This window comes from Leuciscus leuciscus (genome assembly GCF_965113295.1).
Source record: "Leuciscus leuciscus genome assembly, chromosome: 14".
Lineage (NCBI taxonomy): Eukaryota > Metazoa > Chordata > Actinopteri > Cypriniformes > Leuciscidae > Leuciscus > Leuciscus leuciscus.
This window is the reverse complement of record NC_138738.1, coordinates 40,843,978-40,865,209: the sequence shown is the minus strand read 5'-3', so window position 1 is coordinate 40,865,209 and position 21,232 is coordinate 40,843,978. Positions and strand designations below refer to the sequence as shown.

The window sequence follows — 21,232 nt, the reverse complement described above, 5'->3', positions numbered from 1 at the left end:
ACACTCACTCACGCACGCACACTCACACACACACATGCATTGCGCATAGTTAGGCCTATTAGTTGTCGTTTTCATGTTTTAATCTATATATGAATCTGCAGTCTCAGAGGTTCTTGAATAAAAGACGAAACAGCAGTTCAGTGATAAAGCATGTGTAGTAGACTTAGGCTATAACTGTAGTAGGCTATAACTGTTGAAGATTCACTCATAACGCACAGTTTACAAAGAATAATTTGCTCAGTTTCCCAGACCAGGTTTAAGTCTAGTCCCAGACTAAAATGCATGTTTGAGATGTCGGAACTGAAAGCATATCTTAAAATATATCAGTGTTATTGTTTTGTCTCAAGATGTACACCTGGCCTGTTTATACCCAATAGAAAAGGCTTGATTGCAGAGTCATCATCAAAACGGATCTGCGAATACAGTCGAGCTGCGCGCGCAGTTTTTATTGACGTGTAGCGACATCTAGTGCTCGCGCTCTGAACTGCGTCATCACGCACGACAACTTGATGAACCCATGTAATGAACCCGATGCCTTGATATGACCCACGATGATGATTATGATGATGATGATGCTTTGTCTGGGTCTAAAATATCATTTTATATAATACAAATAACATTTTGGTTAACATTATTCTCTAGTGCAGAATATCCTGTACGGTAATTATGATCGATCACTCGATTGATTGGCGTCTGAACGCTGTTTGCGCGTGCACGGGGGTTCGTGAGCGCGCGTTCCTCAGCTGTGCTTAGTCACGCTGAGTTTCTCTTTCTGAGAGTACGGAACACACACACGCGCGCGCGCGCGCGCACGTACACACACGCTGAAGTACACAATAACACACAGTAACACACACTGTCACCGAGAGCCGTTTCCGATGAGCTGTGAGTGTTTTAATGACAGACTTTGTTTACTGTGTTTGTTTTTTTGCTGAGGTTTTTACTGTTTTATTTTATTTCGTGTCGATGTTTACAGCATTTGCGCTCCTATGCGCATTGATTTATTCAATTAGCTGATTTACAGTATTTATGATTATGTTGATTATGGCTTGTTTTTTTTAACAAATGAGGATAAAATCATTATGACGTTTAATAATCTTGAGAGATATATGCAGGCTTCCGCAGTGTGGTGTTATAAAGCAGTAATAATAATAACACTTAACGTTTCAGTACAAGAGTTTCGCCGCATATTTATCAAAGTGTTGAGGTTTGTGATCGTGTGGAAACTAGTGGTTTGATTGATAATTTAAGCTTACGAGACGTTTTGCTCAGATTGGTTCAAGCATCCACTGAGCTTCTAATGTTTAAGTACATTTCAGCGCTGTAAGTTCGATCCCCGAGTCGCGGCGCCGCTGCTGTGTGTGACCGGGCTTGAGCTGCTGGAGGGCGGATAGAATTTAAACTCCAGCCCGGGGATTTAAGGCCCATCACTGTTTACATGTTGACATTTCAGACTTAAAGTGGCGATTTGCGATTTTAGCTTTACTGAAAACATTTAAGAGAGGTTATCAGTAAAATATGATTTTAGAGCCACATTTATTAAACTGATAATGGATCATTGAATGTGTTTATTGTGCATTAAAATTGAAATGAAACACTTTAACTGTAAACACTCACTGACTCACATTTGTTTAAATCTGTCCTGATTTCTGTTGTTTTGGTAATGTTTGCCATTCATACAGCAGATCTGTTATGCAATGCCATCACACACTCATTTCTATGACTATCTGTCAGGACATTCATTATATAATGCAGTCCCTTCTAAAACCAAGTCTTATCTAAGTCTTGATTGTTTGCTCTTCGGTTCAGTGATTCTTTCTGGATCAATGAGTCTCTTCTGATGGATCACTGACAGCAGACACAAACTGTGCTGATAACCATTTAAATAGTGTAATTGTGTGTCTGTAGCACAGCAATATGAATAGATTTGTTAACTTTTAAACAGGAGAAGAAAACCCTCCCCATTTCTCTAGTTGTTCATGTCAGAGGTTGTACATCCAATAAAACTGCGGCGGGTCAGATCAAATTAGACGGATGTCAAAATGCACAGGTTTGATGCCCTCATCTTCTTTTTAATGTTATTTTTAATGTTAACCGAATATGAATCAGTTATTAATGTTTGTTTTAAGGACACATTCTCCTCAGTGTTCTTTTGTTCCTCAATATGTTGAGATGAGTTTGATTTACTGCTATAGTTGTGGTTATGATTGTGCTGTTTCTTATGTTTGCTTTAAATCTCTGTTTTTTTTCTTCTTCTCAGGACTCCCAGTGATCAGTGAAAACACCATTAAACTCCTGAAATGACACACGTGTGACAGTTTTCCCAGGACTCATTCTGACACAAAGTCTACAAGATCCTTCACAGTCAAGGAACGTCCGGCGTTCGGTTTCAGATGCTGCTTTTAGACTCGTTTGTCTTCACCTTGAACCCCAACCTGCTCAGAAAAACAGTTTCACTTCACATGCAATAAAAGTTTATCCTCCTCTTGAGGAAGAGACGCAATTATTTGAGCAACAAACCGGTTGGATTGTTCTTGTGCTTTTCCTGCTTCATAAATTCCCCCAGTCAAATCAAACAGATTGCGTATGAAATGGAGACGTGTCACAGACCCAAACCATCAGGAGATTATAGGCCTCTATAACAGCACGTTTCACCTGAGTGACCCGTAATAGCGTGTAAAACTCACCCGTCTGCCGTCTGACGCCGTTGAACCTGCGCTGGCGAGCGAGGATGCTAGTGCCGGGCCGCGGTCGGTGACGATGTACGCGGCGTCCGGGATGACGGAGTGTAAGGCGGAGGTCACGCCGTCGGAGCGAAACGGGCACCGCGTGTTTAGCTACACGCTGGAGAGCCACACGGCGGCCGCCTTCGCCATCATGAACGAGCTACGGATGGAGCGCCAGCTGTGCGACGTCACGCTGAGGGTCAAATACAACGAGCTCCAGGCCGTGGACTTCGTGGCTCATAAGGTGGTGTTGGCGTCGTCTTCGCCGGTGTTTCGTGCCATGTTCACCAACGGGCTGAAGGAGTGTGGGATGGAGGTGGTGCCCATCGAGGGGATTCACCCAAAGGTACGAGTGTACGCGATTGATGTTGTGATGCTAGGCTTGTTGCGATCATGAATTGCAGGGGTCAACATTTTTTGATGGGGCAAGTGAAAGAGAATTTTACTTGCCTGACTGGACAAGTAGCCTGGTTAAAACATCAAAAACGCAATAAGAAACTCAGTTAGCATACTGCGGTAAAAATTCTAAATGTGGAGTTTTTATATTTATAACATAATAAAGTTAAGCAACATCACATTCACCCAAAGGTACAGGCGTCTGCGATTGATGTTGTGAAGCTAGGCCTGTTACGATCATGAATTTTGTGTAAATTGTAGCGGCATCTAGTGGTGAGTTTGTGAATTGCACCCAACAGAAGTTAAGGTGGCCGACAGGAAGTGATGTCGTCGTCTGAGACAGCAGAGAGTAGTTAAACAATGAGGTTTCTTTACAAAGATAAATTAAGAAATTAGGTTTACTTGATTATTCAGTAAAACAATATGTTATTGTGAATATTATTGATACTTGTTCATCATTGTGTCAGTGTTTTATTCGCTGACTTTAGATAGCTTCTTTACACGAAGAACAACAGAGTGACGAAACGCATTTGTCCGTTCAGGGCCACCATAGAAACATGTCGATGTAAGCGGACCCGCGGTGTGTGTAGAGAGAAATGACTAATTCTAAAGTAATAAAAACATAACGGTTCATTATGTAACCGTTATACACCACTGAAAACATAGTTATGTTTATGATATTGCATTTCTGTCAACAGATCCTCCTAAATATTACACAATGCACCTTTAATTGTCATTCAAATAATTATGATTAACAATAGATTTGCACGATTAATCGGTAAAAGATTGGGATCTGAGTTAAGGGGTGTAGTGAGACCCTCATGTCACGACTCGATACTGAACTCACGATACGATATTATTTTGATACTCCAAGGCATATGGTAAAGCGATAACAAAAAATGTACTGTTGATTAAAATGCTAAATTTGGTTTTACATTGTGAATGTAAATGAATAGACTTGGACTTGGTGCTGGAAACCCAAAGCACAGGACAATAGAGACACCAGAATAACAATATTGATGATTCTGAAGCTGAAAACTAATATGCTGCACTAGATATATTTAAAATAACGTAGGACACTTTTTACTGGTAACATCAGACATTGGCATTATCAGGACCCACAAATATTCCCCCATTGCATAATTATACATTATATTCAACATTATATACAGTAGTTTAATGTAGTACTGACACTGAAACTCTGAAAACGTGAATTTTTTAAAGCACAGTAATTTTAATAATGGGTGAACTACACAATACAGATTGTCAACTATCCACGATACATATTGTTGCATTTTTTGTATTGCAATATATTGTGACACCCCTAATGTCAATTCAAACACATGCGTTATATTAATCCTAAATGACAGTGATTTGGCTAATATGTCTATTAAACTTTTGACAAGTACGATCACAGCGAACATTCAGATCTGCGCTCTGAGCCAGAGTTGTCATGTATCGTATGAAACAGCATCTTTTCAACAACACAGTATCATCCATTTCTTACAATAATTCAAATTATCACAGAAGCGCTTGGATAAAAGTCAATAGTTCGGATATTCACACTGATATCTACGGTAGTGATTAAAATGACGCAAATCCTCTTTGAAAGTAACTTGACACTTCACATTATTATTAGATCAATGACATCATTGCACCGGTAGGTGGCGACAAGTGACTGTTAAAAATGTATTTGTCATTGAATCATTCATTCAAGATATTTTTGACTATCATTGTGTACTTTACAGCAGTGTGTTTTTTAAATATTCTTTATTTTTTACTCCCTTCCAGATTATGACTCTCCACACCGGAAAAAGATACCCTGATATAGCACATTTTATGACATTTCTTTGAATGCTTAAATTTCCCTTATTTGTATAACAGAACGCGATTGAAATAAAACAAATATCCCAGTTTCTGTTGGAGCGTTTACAGCCAGATTTCTGAGTCTCGATATCACTGAAACATGCTTTACTGTGCACTATGGGTCCAAAATGTGATTTAAATAAAACTTAAACTGCACATTTGCTCTGCTATAATTGCGATTAGGTCAAATAACCCTGATAATGATTAATCAGGCCTACGTGCTGCTCTTGTATCTGAGCTGCGTCTTTATAAACGTGTCTGGTTGTTGTTCTCAGGTCATGGGGCGGCTCATCGAGTTCGCGTACACGGCGAGCATCTCTGTTGGTGAGAAGTGTGTGATTCACGTGATGAACGGGGCCGTCATGTACCAGATCGACAGCGTGGTGAAGGCCTGCTGTGATTTCCTCGTGCAGCAGCTCGACCCAAGCAACGCCATCGGCATCGCCAACTTCGCCGAGCAGATCAGCTGCACAGAGCTTCATCAGAAGGCCAGAGAATACATCTACATGAACTTCAGTCAGGTCAGTGACACACACCTCAGAGTAAACCTGTGTGACGGGTAGGGCACATGTTAAGGGCCGTTCACACCAAAGACGATAACTATAACGTTTGCGTCCACACCAACGAACGATAACGGTCTGTTTATTCTAAGCTCAAATGTTGACTACTGTGTAAATACACACATATGCATGTATATATTTAAGAATTTTTATTTATTTATATATTATATAAATTATGTATAAATATATCTACAGTATATACATGCAAATATTTGGAAACTGATTCCAACAACTCGATTCTCTAGATGTCACTGTTCTTCTAAAACAACTTTTAAAACTATATCTTTATTATTATAGTTATTGTCCTTGGTGTGAATGTGCTTTAAAGGCAGTAAATGCTTTGATACTGATCCGATGAGATAAAAATGTGTCTCTCTCTCTCTCTCAGGTGGCGACGCAGGAGGAGTTCTTCAACCTCACTCACTGTCAGCTAGTGACGCTAATCAGCCGTGATGAGCTGAACGTGCGCTGTGAGTCCGAGGTGTTTCACGCGTGTGTGGAGTGGGTTCAGTACGACCGTGAGAACCGGCGTCCGTACGTTCAGGCGCTTCTCCAGGCCGTACGCTGCCACTCGCTCACGCCAAACTTCCTACGCCGGCAGCTCGAGCACTTCGAGTGGGACGCGCAGAGCAAAGACTACCTGTCCCAGATCTTCCAGGATCTCACGCTGCACAAACCCACCAAACTCATTCCCTGTCGGACACCCAAAGTCCCGCAGCTCATCTACACGGCGGGCGGATACTTCCGGCAGTCGCTTAGCTATCTGGAGGCGTTTAACACCTGTACGGGCGCGTGGCTACGGCTAGCGGACCTGCAGACGCCTCGCAGTGGGCTAGCGGCGTGTGTTATTAGCGGTCTGCTGTATGCGGTGGGCGGGAGGAATAACGCTCCGGATGGAAACATGGACTCAAACACGCTGGACTGCTACAACCCGATGAATAACTGCTGGCTGCCCTGCGCGCCCATGAGCGTCCCGCGCAACCGTATCGGTGTTGGCGTGATCGACGGCATGATCTACGCGGTGGGCGGCTCGCACGGATGCCTACATCACAACAGCGTCGAGAGGTGAGACGTTGTTGATGTGTTTTATCTTTTATCTCTTCCATACCAAACCATAGAGTGTTAAAAAGACGGATGACGTCCCTTCACTCTCTTCCATTGGTGAAAAGTGAAAGTCCTAATATGGCGCTGACAGATTTGGGACCTGATTCTGTCTGATGTTTTCTGTCATTTTAGGTCGTTTTATTACGCTGATGTAAGTTTAAGTGTTAATTTTTTAAAATAAGTTTGGTCTTAGTTATTTGATGCTATAACAACAGGAATGTGACGTCATGATTGACAGCTGTGATTGATAGCTTCTCTAAACACAGAGTCTGCGCAGAAGTGACCGGGGAAGTGGAGCCGCGATATCAAGGTCCCGCCCTCACTCCCGCAGAAACCGTTAGTACAGTTCACTGCAGAACAACACAGTGTGAAATAAACACTTATGGACATGTAGATATTAAAGCTGAAGCTCCAATCTCCTCCCGAAAATCCCCCAAAAAGCGAACACTTAAACTTACATCAGCATGATAAAAACTACCTAAAATTTTACTAGGGGTGTAACGAGACCCTCATGTCACGATTCGATACATATCACGAAACTGAACTACGATACTATTGCGATACTCCAAGAAATATGGGCGGCTCGCACGGATACCTCCATCACAACAGGGTATCTCTTCTAGGGCTGTCAAAATGTCTGAAAAACTATATTCAAATTTATTTCTTAAATATGAGCAAAATTCAAATAATATTTGAATTCTGAAGGCAATAGGGGAAAAGTGCTTTATCGTCTCCTATGCCCACAAGAGGGCGCAAGCGAGCGCAACAAGCAAATATAAACCAAATCAAGCATCGCATCTTTTATTGAAATTAAATGACATTCACTTTTTCAAAGTGCATTAACTTTTGAAACAATTGTTCTTAAATAAAATATAATTTCCTTAATGTGCATGCAAGGAAGCAAGGTGCATGCAAGTGCATCAGTTACCTGAGAAAACACACTTCAACACACAGCGTAATTCCTCCAAAAATTCCTATGTAATGCGAGCGCACCGTCTAAATCTAAAGTCTTTGACGTCAGCTTAGGTGGCGTTGGGGTGTTCACTAACAGTGTGTCGCTGCAAAGGTATTTCAAACTTATTTTTTCCCATAAGCAACAAACTAAAATCAACTGTGCCATGAGTGTATCCGGGCCTTTAGCAACTTTGTCGCTGCATGTCATTGGTTCTTGCTCCCATATCTGGTTCACAGCTTTCATTCCATGTTAAAAAACTAACATTTTGGATGGAAAACACTAAATATAAATGTAAAATCAACTTCTGCATCTTGCCGCAGACACTACAGGTGTAGTGGTGGATCACGTGTGCTTCACTGACTTCACTCCTATTGGATGTCGTTCCCGAAAGTTGCTCTTCATTTGCATAAAGTTAAACGTATCTCAACTTTGTTGCATCACTGGACACTAAGGCTGGGCAAAAATATCTGTGTGGCGACTGTCGGCCAATAGTGAGCCTCCATTCTGCTTACAATCCAGAAGCGCTGTTACACAACGTGAACTCACTCAGAGAAACACAGAAGAAAATCAATAGTTGAATAAAGTCGTTATTTTTGTTTGTTTTTTGTGCACAAAAAGTATTCTTGTCGCTTGATAAACTTAATGTTGAGCCACTGTAGTCACTTGGACTATTTTAAATTCTGTCTTTACTAACTTTCTGGGCCGGCAAGTTTCAATAACATATATTTTGAGTAAGATTTAATAAAAAATATCTTAATTTGTGTTCTAAAGATGAATGAAAGTCTTGCAGGGTTGGAACAACATGAGGGAGAGTAATTATTACTGAAAGAACTTTCATTCTTGGGTGAACTAACCCTTTCAGTGTTTGTTTTTTAAAAGTGGAAGCCAAAATGAGTCCGCACTTCTGCTCTGTACAGCGGCGGGAGCTCGTGTAGTTCACTCATCTTTCATTGATGCTGATATTAGTGGCTCACGTCAGGAAGAAAACACCTAAAACCCCTTTTGCATCCTCATAACAATGGACTGTTTGACACTTCCTTTGTGATGTTTATGGAGATTAGTGATGAATAGCAGGTGACAAACATTATTCTGTGAAATAAAGGAAGTGGAACTAACTATTAATAGATATTTAAACACTGAACTTTGGAGTGAGTCACTGGAGGTAAAGAGTCTGTTCCAGGTCTGTTGTGTTTCACTTCCTCAAGATGAAGATCAAGTCATTATAAACACGCTCGCTTTTATGAGCTTTATTGAGCTCTAGTGACATACAGTGATACATGATGTGTATAATATGTTGATAAGTGTTTGTCCCAATTTATGTAAGTTGAATTCAATTTGATTCAATATCGATTAATCTGGATATATATCATGACATGTACAGTACGTGTCAAATATCCTCTAGGAAAAACTAATGCTGTGGGAACCCTGTCAGTTGGTACATTAGTCAAATATTACAGGTTAAAATTAACTAATTTGCATAGAAACATTTAAATTACTATTAATTATTAAGTTTTCATAAGTTTTTAAGAGTTATGTTTACTTGTTTTTTAAAATATAAACATTTTAATGGTGGCTGTCATAACTTGTTTTCATGATTTATTCAAACATTAAATATTAAAGAAGTGGTTAAGTAAAAAATATAATGAATATCTAATACAGTGCATGTGTTCATCACAATGCTTATTTCTAGAGTTGATTTTCTTGCTGACTAATAAGTTTTAACAAGTCATTGAATGACTTTTCTGAGGTGAATGTGACGTTATTGTTCTCAAGCTGTTTTATTGACATCTTTCCGTGGAGGAAACACTGATTGAGCGATTACATGAGACATGATTCATTCCAGTAAGTTGTTCTGTATCTCTCAACATTCCTTCTGATGTTCATTCATGTTTATTTGCTGCTGTAACTAATAGTAAAGAGGAAGAGATGATCGTTTCGTCTGAGGCGCTTCAGAGATCTCAGATCTGTCACCTCACAGAAACACATTTATTGTTTGAAAATCATAATAAAATGGACAGAATTTGAAGACTGAGACTGTTTCATATCAAAAGTAACAAAGCACAACAAAGTTTAATTCACGCATCAATCAACTGAAAACAGCAAAGACTTAAAGATTGATTCTCGGGTCAATCGAAATGAGAATCGATTAAAATCAAGAAATGTATATTTGAACCCATCTCTAGTCAGTATGAACTAGCGCTGCACGATATTGAAGAAAAGTGTGATATGCGATAACTCATTAAATAATGCGATATTCGATGTGCGATACAATAATGCTTAAAGTGTGTAAAATAAACTTAAATTGTCTTTAAAATATATTTTAAATTATTTTATTTTTTTTGTGACAAGAAAACATCCCTAAACTTCTGAAAGTGAACATCAGTGTAGCGTAAGAAGTGTTATTGTAACATCAGTGTAAACCACAGGGTTCAGGAGTTCAGGTTATCCTACATTAGGGTTATTTAACAACAGAAACTGAATAATCAAATGTAAAAATAAAACACAGTTTAGTTTTCACTATATGAAATACATATATACTGATTCTTATTAAAGCTACAAAAGTTATTCAGCCGAGAGCTGTGAGTGATTTTCTCTTTTATTCTCTTTTATTATTGTCTTTTATTCATGACGCCAGTTATCGCAAGCTGTTGCGATATCCATATATATTTGCGATATTTTGATAATTTCCCATATATTGTGCAGCCCTAATATGAATGCATGTTTATTGATTCTTGGGTCAATTGAAATGAGAATCGATTAAAATCAAGAAATGTATATTTAGTACCGAGCACTACTCAGTATAAATGCATGTTTGCTGCCGTTGTGTGTTTCAGGTACGATCCCGAGCGAGACTGCTGGCATCTGGTAGCACCGATGCTAACGCGGCGTATCGGTGTAGGCGTGGCCGTGATCAACCGTCTGCTGTACGCGGTGGGCGGCTTCGACGGCACTCACCGGCTGAGCTCGGCCGAATGCTACAACCCCGAGAAAGACGAGTGGAGGAGCGTGGCGTCCATGAACACAGTCCGCAGCGGCGCAGGTGAGATCTGTCAAACACAGGCGCTCGCATGAAGCTGCACTGCAGCGACTCTAGAAACAGGGTTCACACGGGTCCTTGAAATCCTTGAACGTTTGTGAATCTGAAAAAAAGAAAATTAATTCAAGGCCCTGGAAACTTTGTGAGAATAAACACACACAGATACAGGTCCTTGAAAGTGCACTAGCTTGCTTGATTAACGTTAGTTACGCGCATTTACTCGTTACGTTAAGTGTTTCCCACCTGAGGTACTTTGTGTTGTACGTTGCCGTGACGCTCTCGCACGCATGAAACTACTACGATGGAACCTAAACGTCTGTAATTTGACACAACAAATGTGTTCCCACATTAAGTCCTTGAATTTGAGGGTATTGGAACTGGAAAGTCCTTGAAAGGTCCTTGAATTTAAAGTTAATCAAGGTGTGGGAACCCTGTAAAAATCTTATTTGCCATTATTTACTTTCCCTCGTGTCGTTCCAAACCCGTTCATTCTTCCACCTAGCACAAAAGGAAGAACCAATGAGGTTTAATTTTGCACGTCATGTGGCACGTTTGAGCTTCTGCGAGAGCCAATAAGGTTTGTTCTCGCACTTTAAGCAAGTACAGTCTAGCTTCTATTTATGTTCTCTGATCAGGGCTCGCAAAATTTCAAAATCGCTGGTAGCCCTTCGGGCAGGCACTCTTCAGATTTTGGTAGCCCGAAATGAATTTTACTAGCCCAGATAAAAAAACAATTTTCAATGTAGAAAATTGGTTAGGAGTCAAAACAATGAATCAAAAACTTTTTCAAAACACAAAATATCAACAAATATGCATCTGGTTCTAACTGAACTGAAATGTGTGTGACAAGTATGGAACATGAATCAGTCATGTCTGTGGCTCAGCCCCCAATGAGGGTATGATAAAAAAACAAAAAAAAAGTAACAGTTTAGTTTAGGGTCTAATCTGGGTCTAATACTCACTCATACTCAGTCAGGGGGGTTCGGGGGCACCCCCGAGAAAATTTAGATTTCTCTGATCTACATATGTGCATTTTAAGATGTTTTGAAGGCCAAAAAAAATGGATGTAAGTGGCCAGCTGATTATTTTTCTCTCCTCATCAGCATCACACTCCTATTCTCTTTGTCTTCCCCTCCTAAAGCTGAGCTTTGACTGATATAGGCTTTTCATTTTTGTCTGTCAGTGAAGCATAGGGTCATCTGATAGGTTGATTTATGAATCATTTTCTCAGACGCATTAATTTACTGAAAGCTACTAGGAAAGCTAGGTACACATTCATTATTGATCTTATTCCTAATACAGGGCCGTAGACAGGGCTTTATAATCAAAGAGGTCCTGCATTTAAGGTTATTAGGGGGTTCATTTTTTTTATTTCTCTGATATGTCCATTTCAAGACATTTTAAGGCCAAAAAAGGATAAGAAATAGCTTTAAAACAACGTCAGTGGGCAGTAGATTATTTGTCAATACCTGCTCTCACTTCTTATCCATCACTCTTTCTTTTTCTCTCAGTCTCATCTTGCCCTGTCTCTTCCCCTCCTAAAGCTGAACTTTTTTAATTTACTGAAGGCTACAAATTGTATATTAATTCTCAACATGTACACATTCATTATTAATCTTGTGCCCAACATGAAAACGGCTTTGTTAATGCTCTGTTAATGTCCCCTCACAATGACAGCAAACTAATTATTAGTCACGTTACATAGGCCTATTTTCAGTTCAAAATGGCGAAATTCGACAAAAGTATATTCGTTTGTCTGATCATTTTTGTCATTCGTTTCACATTTATGACCTAAAAAACTGTCAAATATGAAATGTTTAGTTTAGCTACTTACATCTTATCTCGCACTTGACCGTAAACTGAAGCGAGTCGCTCTGCTCAAATTCGCGCTCAGAAGCTTCTGTGTATATAAAGCCCGCCTACTTTGATTTGATTGGTCATCTCAAATATTCTGACATTGACAGACCAATGAGACTCAGATGAACACACACACACACACCCACACACCCTGTCCTCTGTTTCTGACGTGCGCTCTGCTCGGAGCCACTGCGGATTGAAGATGAAGAACGCGCTGAATCTGATTATAACAAGACTGAAACGAACAGTATTTCAGATAGCCCGTCGGGCAGGCCGGTTATGCATTTTGGTAGCCCGAATGGAAAACAATATAGCCCCGGGACGTCGGGCAGGCGATTTTGCGAGCCCTGCTGATCAATGTTTATATGTGACGAAAAGCTTAAATCTGTTCATCGATCGTGTCTCTTTAGTAGACTTGGATTAAACCGATACATTCATATGGATTTATTTTACCATCTCTTTATGAACATTTTGGGTGAACAGGCTTTCAATGGAGGGACAGAAATCTCTCAGATTTCATTAAAAATGTAATTTGTGTTCTGAAGATATGACATGAACGGTGAGGGATTGATGACACAGTGTCTTTTTTGGGTGAACTAAGCCTTCAAGCTCCAAACATGACAAAAAGCATCATAACAGTCGTCCATGTGACTCTTGAATCTTAAAACACTGTTTATTTCAATCGTATCTGTGTTCAGTTGTGTCTATTTGTTGCGATTGCTGATTTGTTCTTTTTTAACGACTGAGTGTTTACTTGTCTTTAATAATGCTTGAAGTTTATATTAGTTCGGCTAGTTGTTTTTCTATGTAAGTGTTCTTTAGCCTGTGGATTTGTGTTCATGATATTCAGCTACAATTAAATGTTTTGCTATAAGACTAAATGTGAATGATATCTACGTGTTTTTTAGTTTTTTTTTTACCTTCTAGGAATCAAAATTAGGAATCGATAAGCAGAATCGAAATCGGAATCCTTAAAATTCAAAACGATTCCCAACCCGCGTCCTCACTGGACTCTTTCTTTAACTTCTGAAGAGTTTTCGTGGTTTTGCTGACACCATGCTGTTAAACATTAGTGTTCAGACACGGATCATTAATTCTGTTTATGATTGTTCAGACTGCAGGTCTACATGAAAAACATCTGTTCTGTGATTCGTCCATGTGCTGCGAGTCATGTGATGTGTGTGCTGTGTGTTCAGGTGTGTGTGCGCTGGGGAACTTCATCTACGTGATGGGCGGATACGACGGCACGAATCAGCTGAACACGGTCGAGCGCTACGACGTGGAAACGGACAGCTGGAGCTTCACATCATCCATGAGACACAGACGCAGCGCGCTGGGAGTGACGGCGCACCACGGCCGCATCTATGTGCTGGGTACGAGCTCGCTGAACTCATCTTCACATTTACATTTATGCATTTGGCAGACGCTTTTATCCGAAGCGACTTACATTGCATTTCAGGGTACACATTTACATTCTTATCAGTTCTTGCTTTCCTTGGGAATCGAACCCATGACCTTGGCGTTGCAAGCGCAGACGCTCTTCTGTTTGAGCTACAGGAAAGTAGCTTGATCTTAAGACATGTTTCTGGGCTTATTGTGAGAGATTCATCAGCGCACGCAACACCGTCTACAAGCTAGAGACCGTCAAAGCCAATATGAGCACAATTATGATATTTGTAAAACTTGGTATAAATATGTCACAATATATACACTACCAGTCAACAGTTTTGGATCGGTATGATTTTATGTAAAAAAAATAAAATAAAAAATATCTTCTGCTCACCAAGGCTGCATTTATTTGATAAAAAAAAAATACAAAAAATTTTATATTGTAAAATATTATTCCAATATAAATCAGCTGTTTTCTATGTGAATATATAATAAAGTGTAATTTATTCCTGTGATCAAAGCTGAATTTTCAGCATCATTACTCCAGTCTTCAGTGTCACATGATCCTTCAGAAATCATTCTAATATGATGATTTTTTTTCTCATTATTATCAATGTTGAAAATAGTTCTTTACATTTTTATTCCAGGATTCTTTGATGAATAGAAAGTTCAAAAGAACAGCATTATAAGCAAAATATTTTTAAAAATCTTACCGATCCAAAACTTTTGAGTGTACATTCTGGGAACACTTTGGTTTAGGGTCCAGTTATCACTATTAACTAGTTGCTAATTATCATGGATATTACTAGGATATTGGCTGTTTATTAGTACGTATAAAGCACATATTAATGCCTTATTCTGCATGATCATATTCTACATCTCTTAAACCTATAATACCTAAACTTAACAACGCCCTTACTAACTATTAATTTCAATTCAACAAAAATGTATTTCGGTCCTCAGACAATTTTCCATAATAAAGAAAAAAAAATGTAATAACCAAAAAAGGTGTAGGCTGAAGCCTGTGCTTATACATGCTCATCTAATGAGCGTCACTTTTCTCATACAAAATAAACATCAGTTACCCAAGACATTTTCCAAAATGTACATACATGATTATAAACACATTTCAAATATTATTACAAAGTTTAAATATTATATGCACAAATTATTCATATTGAGTTGAACATATACATTCCTCTTAGTTTATACTGACTTTCTCTTATTTCGATCAGCCTTTGAATACAATTTGGAAGTAAATTATTATATACTTTATACATTGTCTGTGCAGTGTAAAACTCAACTCAATCAACAAATTGTATAGCTTGTAAATTAATAAATAATATATTTGTTGGTTCATAATAGTCAGCCCGTTTTACAGTCCTTATTGCTCTCTTTTGTAACATATATATATATATATTGAATTTATATTAGTTTTATATGTATGACTCCACACAATAAGTAAAGTAATAAGTAGTGAGAATTGGACCCTAAACTAAAGTGTGATCGACATTCTTATGGAAACATGACTTAACAAACTGAACGAATAATAGTCCAATTTCCAAAGTAATGGCAGATATATCACAAACTTAATACATTTAGATCAAGGTTGCAATGAGTCAGATGTTAATTAAGTTGCTTTGGATAAAAGCGTCTGCTAATTTAATAAATGCAGTTTATATCGGGATAACTCAATAGAAGAACAGGTTTGATCTTCATCTCATTACATTCAATTTAGACTGCAAACTCACATAAATAAATGTATTATAAATATGATTTATTATGATTGGGAAACACTGGTATAACCATGATAGAACATGTTTATTGTTAATTGTTTAAAATCGGTTTGTCATCCACCCCTGGCTGTCTACTGAAATGTTTGTCTTCATAATCTTTGATAATAATGTTATAACTCTGAAACGACTTTCCTTCAGCTGATGTCATCAGTTCCTCCTATTCATATAGAGACACTTTCAACATCACATCAATTCATAATGGAGAGAATCAAGTCTCGTTCTACAATTTAGTTTTAATATTTGACTGTTAAATGTGGACCAATAATGTGATCAGAGTGAGGAATTACTCGCAGTAAGATGTTCACAACAGACCTCCTCCCTCACCTTTACATGCACGTTTCACATTATTCTGATTATTCTCTAAGAATTGTGGTTTTTACCGCATTATTAAAATACACACAGCACAAATGATGAACTCACACACAGTCTGTGTAACTGGACATCGTTTTAATCTACTAAACTAAACATTTCTATTCACATGTTGGATTTTTCCTAAAGTGTCTTCATTTGGATGTGTTCGACCGTCGATACACTGCATCATATTCATGTCGTGAAACGTTGTCAACATGAACTCAGTTTCTCCAGAACCCAAAAATGTGATGCATTATTTAGCACTGTGTTTTCAAATCTGTGCATGACAACGTCACAAACACATGCAAACTTAGTGGAATAGATGCCATTAAAGTCTTTACATGCTGTTTATTGCAGTTATAATTGGCATACCGCCATCATTTCACTACGATTATGACCTAGATATGATCGTATCAATTTAATCAAAATATAATGTTGGCATGAGTTGAAGTTTATCACAATATTGCCTAAAATATAGTCACTAGCCCCTTTCACACAGCAGTCCCGGTAAATTACCCTAAAATTGCCAGAACGACCATACCATCTTCTTACGCTTATCCGGGGCCGGGTCGCGGGGGCAGAAGTCTAAGCAGAGATGCCCAGACTTCCCTCTCCCTAGACACTTCCTCCAGCTCTTCCAGGGGGGCACAGAGGCGTTCCCAGGCCAGCCGGGAGACATAGTCTCTCCAGCGTGTCCTAGGTCTTCCCCGGGGTCTCCTCCCAATGGGACGCGCCCGGAACACCTTCCCGGGAAGGCGTCCAGGAGTCATCCGGAACAGATGCCCGAGCCACCTCAGCTGACCCCTCTCGATGTGGAGGAGCAGCGGCTCTACTCTGAGCTCCTCCCGAGTGACCGAGCTTCTCACCCTATCTCTAAGGGATCGCCCAGCCACCCTGCGGAGAAAGCTCATTTCGGCCGCCTGTATCCAGGATGTTGTCCTTTCGGTCATGACCCAAAGCTCATGACCATAGGTGAGAGTAGGAACGTAGATTGACCGGTAAATCGAGCGCTTCGCCTTGCGGCTCAGCTCTTTCTTCACCACGACAGACCGGTACATCGACCGCATTACTGCAGAAGCTGCACCGATCTGTCTGTCAATCTCCCTATCCATCCTTCCCTCACTCATGAACAAAACCCCAAGATACTTAAACTCCTCCACTTGAGGCAGGAACTCTCCACCAACCTGAAGTGGGCAAGCCACCCTTTTCCGACTGAGGACAATGGCCTCGGATTTGGAGGTGCTGATTCTCATCCCAGCCGCTTCACACTCGGCTGCAAACCATCCCAGTGCATGCTGAAGGTCCTGGTCTGAAGGGGCCAACACGACAACATCATCCGCAAAGAGCAGAGACGAAATCGTGTGGTCCCCAAACCTGACACCCTCCGGCCCCTGGCTGCGCCTAGAAATTCTGTCCATAAAAATTACGAACAGAACCGGCGACAAAGGGCAGCCCTGCCGGAGTCCAACATGCACCGGGAAGAAGTCTGACTTATTGCCGGCAATGCGAACAAGCTCCTGCTCCGGTCGTACAGGGACCGGACAGCCCTTAGCAAAGGACCCCGGACCCCATGCTCCCGGAGCACCCTCCACAGGCCGCCACGAGGGACACAGTCGAATGCCTTCTCCAAATCCACAAAGCACATGTGGATTGGTTGGGCAAACTCCCATGAACCCTCCAGCACCCTGTAGAGGGTATAGAGCTGGTCCAGTGTTCCACGGCCTGGACGAAAACCGCACTGTTCCTCCTGAATCCGAGGTTCTACTATCGGCCGTATTCTCCTCTCCAGTACCCTGGCATAGACTTTCCCAGGGAGGCTGAGAAGTGTGATCCCCTGTAGTTGGAACACACCCTCCGGACCCCCTTCTTAAAAAGAGGGACCACCACCCCGGTCTGCCATCCCAGAGGCACTGTCCCCGACCGCACCCCCGGTGCCTTGCCACCGAGGAGTTTCTTGACAACCTCGGTGACTTCAGCTTGGGTGATGGACGAGTCCACCTCTGAGCCCTCAGCCTCTGCTTCCTCAATGGAAGACGTGACGGCGGGATTGAGGAGATCCTCGAAGTATCCCTTCCACCGTCCGATGACATCCTCAGTCGAGGTCAACCGCTGCCCACCTCCACTGTAGACCGCGTTGGTAGGGCACTGCTTCCCTCTCCTGAGGCGCCGGACGGTTTGCCAGAATCTCTTCGAGGCCAACCGATAGTCCTTCTCCATGGCCTCACCAAACTCCTCCTAGGCCCGAGTTTTTGCCTCCACAACCACCCGGGCTGCAGTTCGCTTGGCCTGCCAGTACCCGTCAGCTGCCTCAGGAGTCCCACAAGCCAACCAGGCCCGATAGGACTCCTTCTTCAGCTTGATGGCATCCTTTACTTCCGGTGTCCACCACCAGGTTCGGGGATTGCCGCCTCGACAGGCACCGGAGACCTTACGACCACAGCTCCGAGCGGCCGCTTCGACAATGGAGGTGGAGTACATGGTCCACTCGGACTCAATATCTCCAGCCTCCCTCGGGATCCGGTCGAAGCTCCGCCGGAGGTGGGAGTTGAAGATCTCTCTGACAGAAGACTCGGCCAAACGTTCCCAGCAGACCCTTAAGTACGCTTGGGTCTGCCGAGTCTGTCCAGCTTCCTCCCCCGCCATCGGATCCAACTCACCACCAGGTGGTGATCAGTTGACAGCTCCGCCCCTCTCTTTACCCGAGTGTCCAAGACATACGGCCGCAGGTCAGATGAAACGACCACAAAGTCGATCCTCGACTTACGGCCTAGGGCGTCCTGGTGCCACGTGCACTGATGGACACCCTTATGCTTGAACATGGTGTTCGTTATGGACAAACTCTAACTAGCACAGAAGTCTAGTGCCAGAACGACTTCACCGGTAAATTTAAAAACGTGCCGTTCACACAAGCAGCAGCGATCTGGCTTACCGGTAACAGACCATTCATACATCAGCTCCAAAACACCGGTGAACTCTGTGATGATGTCATTAACCGGAAGTCTATGCGTTGTTTCTGAGGAAGGCTAGTTATTTTATTATACGTGTCAGTATCGCTAACTTCATCCGCCTGGACGAGAAGCGCTTTAGTTTCGGCATCACTCCAATTTGAAGACATTTGTAAACTGATGAGTATCATCATTTTATGAATGGCCCAGAGCTGTTGCTCTTTCAACGGCTTCTGATTGGCCCAAATAACTTCTGACGTCAGTGCGTTCTGACCTCGTACGTGCAAAATACCGGTAATCTTCATTCCACGTTCACACAGCGCATATACCGGTAATTTACTGGTAATGTTACAACTTCCCTTACTGGTAGATCGCCGGAACCAATTAACCGGTATGTTTGAAAAGGTCCTGTTCACACATGATCTGTTACCGGTCATTTCCCAGTAAAGACTGTATGTGTGAAGGGGGCTAATGCTGAGTCACATGCTACACTGTACTGTGCTGAAACAGTCAGTGAAGGACTAGAAATACTAATCCGTTTGGATGATTACTGAAGCAAAGTATTCAGACATGCACATAACCCTCTCTCTCTCTCTCTCTCTCTCTGCAGGAGGGTATGATGGGAACACGTTCCTGGACAGCGTGGAGAGTTTCGACCCAGAAACAGACTCGTGGACTGAGGTCACCAACATGACGTCAGGTCGTAGCGGCGTCGGAGTCGCCGTGACCATGGAGCCGTGCCAGAAGGGCCTGAGCCCGTGTCAGAAACACTAGCTCTCTCGCTCACACTCTCTCTCTCTATCTCACTCTCACTCTCTCGCTCACTCTCTCTCTCTCTCTCTCTCTCCCAGCCTGTGTCAGAAACACTAGCTCTCTCGCTCACTCTCACTCACTCTCTCACACACTCTCACTCACTCTCACTCACTTATTCTCACTCTGACACACACACTCTCTGGCTCTTACACTCACTCACACAGACTCTCACTCACATTCTCTCTCTCTCTCACACACTCACTTATTCTCAGTCTCACACACTCACTCACACACACTCTCTCACTCTTACACTCACTCACACAGACTCTCACTCACATTCTCTCACTCTCACACACTTATTCTCAGTCTCACACACTCACTCACACACACTCACTCTCTCACACAAACTCTCACACTCACATTCTCTCTCTCTCTCTCTCTCTCTCTCTCTCTCTCTCTCTCTCTCTCTCTCATCAGCGCACAGTAAATCTGTTGTTCTGGATGAACTTCAGTCTCAGTGCGGCAGGAGATCTCTGAACATCACACACTTTGAGACTCCGGCCTGATTAGTTTTGTATTGCCAGTCGAGTCGAGTGAAGAAGGTTAATCGTGCAGCAGAGACACTTCTATACCGGATGTTTCGTGTGGATGTCTACCTCCTTCCTGAGCCCAATAAAGTGCCATGACCCGCGTCAGTATGTCTGAGGTTCGAGCCGTGAGAACGGAGATGGCCAAAACAAACCCTGAACTAACAGACGCTTCAGTTGGAGATCAGTTCTTCAGCTTTGATTAAGCCGTCTGGATGATTTTGTATTCAGAGATGTACACACACACAAAGTTTTTACTAATGAAATGAGACGTGGAATGTTTCCAGATTTATCTAACTGTATTCCAGCCTACAAAGGCAATAGATGCCAACGTGGTTTTTGCTCAAATGAAAGCTGATTTTCACAGGCTGATGACACAATGTATTTGTAAAAACTAATTTAAGCTGCTTTTCCAGGGATTTTGTACATTGGTATATTGCATGAAGTCTGTTTTTTTTTTTTTTTTTTTTTTTTTTTGAATTATTGTCCCTTTGCTATTGGATAATGTTGGCTCCTGTTTATTCATAATGGACTGAACCGGGGCTCATTTTTTACAAATTAAGCTTTTTGTTTTAAAAGGGATGCTTTCGTTTCTTTAAATCACTTAAAATTAAATATAAAGGATTATTTAAAGTCTGCTTTGTAATTTTTACAGCATCGAATACCTTGTACAAACATTGTATAATAAAAGCATATGTTTCTTGCACTGGTTTGTCTTGATTTGTTTCAGTCACGCGGTGGCGACAAAACACTGAATCACGTGCACGCGCGTTAAACATAGACGCTTTGGTTAAAAATAAATAAAAAATAAATTGTTATTAACGCTAAACTTAATTTTAAGCAGCTTTAAACTGAGATATTTTGAGTGGAGAAGATGCACTAAAATATATTTGTTTTAACCCCCACGGAA

The 21,232-nt window shown here is 41.3% G+C and overlaps 1 protein-coding gene across 2 annotated transcripts; it reads left to right on the top strand.

Annotated features, from left to right (window-relative positions):
* The first annotated feature begins 749 nt into the window (after positions 1 to 749).
* Positions 750 to 21,028, top strand: keap1b (kelch-like ECH-associated protein 1b). Of its 2 annotated transcripts, none has more exons than XM_082136153.1 (7): positions 750 to 885; positions 2,261 to 3,072; positions 5,264 to 5,509; positions 5,937 to 6,613; positions 10,442 to 10,647; positions 13,698 to 13,874; positions 19,593 to 21,028. In XM_082136153.1, the coding sequence occupies exons 2-7, from the start codon at positions 2,761 to 2,763 to the stop codon at positions 19,754 to 19,756; spliced, it is 1,782 nt and encodes a 593-aa protein (XP_081992279.1). In that variant the 5' UTR covers positions 750 to 885; positions 2,261 to 2,760; the 3' UTR covers positions 19,757 to 21,028. The 2 variants fall into 2 exon arrangements, with proteins under 2 accessions (XP_081992279.1, XP_081992280.1); XM_082136154.1 differs by lacking the exon at positions 750 to 885 and adding an exon at positions 933 to 2,050.
* The last annotated feature ends 204 nt before the right edge of the window (positions 21,029 to 21,232 follow it).

Coding starts and splice junctions, on each gene's coding strand:
- keap1b (XM_082136153.1), top strand. CDS start 2,761: ATGTACGCGGCGTCCGGGATGACGGAGTGTAAGGCGGAGGTCACGCCG. Junction 6,614..10,441: donor CATCACAACAGCGTCGAGAG/GTGAGACGTTGT, acceptor TGTGTGTTTCAG/GTACGATCCCGAGCGAGACT. Junction 10,648..13,697: donor CACAGTCCGCAGCGGCGCAG/GTGAGATCTGTC, acceptor CTGTGTGTTCAG/GTGTGTGTGCGCTGGGGAAC.